Below are 2,622 nucleotides of genomic sequence, written 5' to 3'. Positions count from 1 at the left end.
CCCGCTGACAGTTCGTCAGAAGTGCCACAACATGGGTCTTTTGGGATATCATTGGCTCATACCCATGATTTGCTAATACTTCAGCACGCCCGGCTGTACTTGAGAAGGCAGGCAATACTATGTAGGAAGAATAGGCTTCGGGTAAGGCCCCTTGGTGCAACGGCTTGCATGGAAGACCACGCCATTTTGGTCCAGTCTTCTCGGTCAGGTTCTTGGTCTTCAATCCTTGGCACAGTCCGAGTGGTTGGCAAGATGGACTGGCCAGTATGTAGCAACTGGTGTTGAAATGTGATAGGGGTTAATGCTACTGTTGCTATATACTTAGGTGGTTTTCTTTGGCTCAGAATAAACCCTCCATTTAGAATAACTACTAGGTACATATATAGTATCCGATGACCAAAACCTCTCTTGCGCAGCGCCGGCTTGAACAACACTTACAGAGATATGTATTGGCCACACGTTCATCATATGTATTCTCGAACCCACAAATATTATGATCTGTACTTTCTACATATCGGTAGTGTACTATACTTGCTACGGCGTAAGCCTTGCGGAAGTATGTAATCGAAGTCTAGTATACCAAGACTCGATGAAGGTGTTTAGACACTACAGTGCTGGAACTGGCGTTGTAATATAGAGTAATGTTAGGTACATACTAGAAGATAATAGGAAATTGTGGATTACGAAGAAGAACATTGAAATCTTAGAAACGTTACAGGATATTTGATAGTAATGTAGATGTAACGGTGGGTGCCTGCATGAGAAGCCCACGTCGAGTCGCCCCTTTTCGATATTTCTTGCAGACAACTCCAGTACTTATGTATGAATAATCCATTTATTAAAACTACAATATGAGCCTGAAGAGGCTTAGGCTGAGTTCCGAGATGTCTCAAATTGCCTGTAGCAAAATTCTACTCGACGATGGAATGTTGGGATCGAACAATGAAACTAACTAGTGTGTAGTTGATTAGGACCATTTCGATAGGGATATTAACAAACGAATCAATATCACGTCATGAATATATATCCGGGACTAGAATCATGTGCTACGGGATATTGCGTCGCATATTGGACTTCTATCTGCATTGAATAAATCAACGAAAGGTAACCAGCGCGGGCCTGTAGTTATGGGTCGATGAAGACAACACTTGGCTATTTTTCGTAAATAAAAGTAGCAATAGAGGCACATATGTAGCATACTCATGCGATTTATAAAGGCAATTATTACCTAGACTGATGCGGATGCCACATAGACATGCACTCGCCTATTCTATTAAGTACCTACCTACCTAGGTAGGTTTTCTAGAACATTGGCTTTGGGGGTCAAGACGGAAAAGGGGATTAAGATGGTGGGCTTCTTCCTTATAAATTTAGCGATAATAGTGACTCCTGTGCATTATACTGTAGGTTAAGCGGTAGCATGATGTGATCCAAACCAACATGCCAAGTTTCCAACATGGCTCTTTACCTTACTCTACTGGATCGCAATGGACTCATGTCTCTACACAGTGTCCTTAGCTCGTAACTTATGGAATCCGTGCTATATCTCGGCCGAAAAAGCCTTTGCACTATTTGTTTAGATTAATATTAGCTCGGAATTATGGAAGATTCCGAACTACTTACAGACTTGGCCATGCAGGATAACATCGGAGCTCGAGAGACTGTTGGAATGAAGCTCACGTTAGGGCAGGCTCACGTTAGGACAGATAGGATGGATATCGTCTGATCTTATTCATCGGTGTGTAAAAAGTTTAGATAATGGTATCAATGGATAAGAAGGGGCTCATGGTTTTTGATATTGACCATGAGACTTCACCTTGTGTGCGGTTGTCCAATATACTATGTACATCGATCATAGTGGTAGAAAAGACGCTGGAGCTTCAATGGTCGGAATGTCTGTAGCGATGATGTCTTTGTGTTGCATGTGCTTGTATCCTTTCTGCCCACATCATAAGCAAAGCCTCACATGTTTAGGTACCTCTTTACCTAATCTAGGCAGTTTTGGTTTGCTTTCTTCAGTTTTCTTAATTCTTATGCTTCCTCTTAGATGTACTTCATTCTTATCCACCTATATGTAGGTACTAGGTAGTTTATTCAAAGTCCGGGTAGGAAACATTGAAGTCGAAGCATTTTATGGTGTATGTATGTTTGATGTTTGAGGGATATGACATGTACCCACTCATATATATATAGATACATAAATGTATATACCATAGTACATGTTATTATGGCAACTTGGCTGCTTGGAGGAGTTATGTTCAACAGTATTTCCCAAAAAGGACATACTATATACATGTATTGGACCCTTTCGAGTTGGTGGGTGCCCATTCCCAGCCCCCTACCTGTCGAGGCAACCCTGGTATGACAAGGGTACTCACTGACCATCGCAGCCATGATTGGCGGATCGGCTTATCCCTACATAGAATCTCTGGTCTGCACGGTCAACAGGGGGATATTTTTCACCGGTCAAGAAGCAAACGTGACAGTGTGAGTAAGGGGCTGTCTAGCTTAGTTAGGTATGTACATATATTTCAATACTAATAATGTTGGTACATACCGAGTCCTCCTTTTGGTTTTCCTGCTTCATGTGTATACTGTATACATATAGTTATATGTAAATAT

General features: G+C 41.7%; 1 protein-coding gene across 1 annotated transcript; it reads left to right on the top strand.

The window, feature by feature from the left end:
• The first annotated feature begins 1,322 nt into the window (after nt 1–1,322).
• On the top strand, nt 1,323–2,147 carry GGS25DRAFT_469041 (uncharacterized protein). Its single transcript, XM_049259118.1, has 2 exons — nt 1,323–1,568; nt 1,624–2,147. The coding sequence occupies exon 2, from the start codon at nt 1,842–1,844 to the stop codon at nt 2,076–2,078; it is 237 nt and encodes a 78-aa protein (XP_049121152.1). The 5' UTR covers nt 1,323–1,568; nt 1,624–1,841; the 3' UTR covers nt 2,079–2,147.
• Nucleotides 2,148–2,622: the final 475 nt, after the last annotated feature.

This window comes from Hypoxylon fragiforme, assembly GCF_022984875.1.
Source record: "Hypoxylon fragiforme strain CBS 206.31 chromosome Unknown GGS25scaffold_1, whole genome shotgun sequence".
In the NCBI taxonomy this organism is placed as follows: Eukaryota; Fungi; Ascomycota; class Sordariomycetes; order Xylariales; family Hypoxylaceae; genus Hypoxylon; species Hypoxylon fragiforme.
The sequence above is the reverse complement of the archived record's forward strand: the minus strand, read 5'-3'. Positions and strand labels throughout refer to the sequence as shown.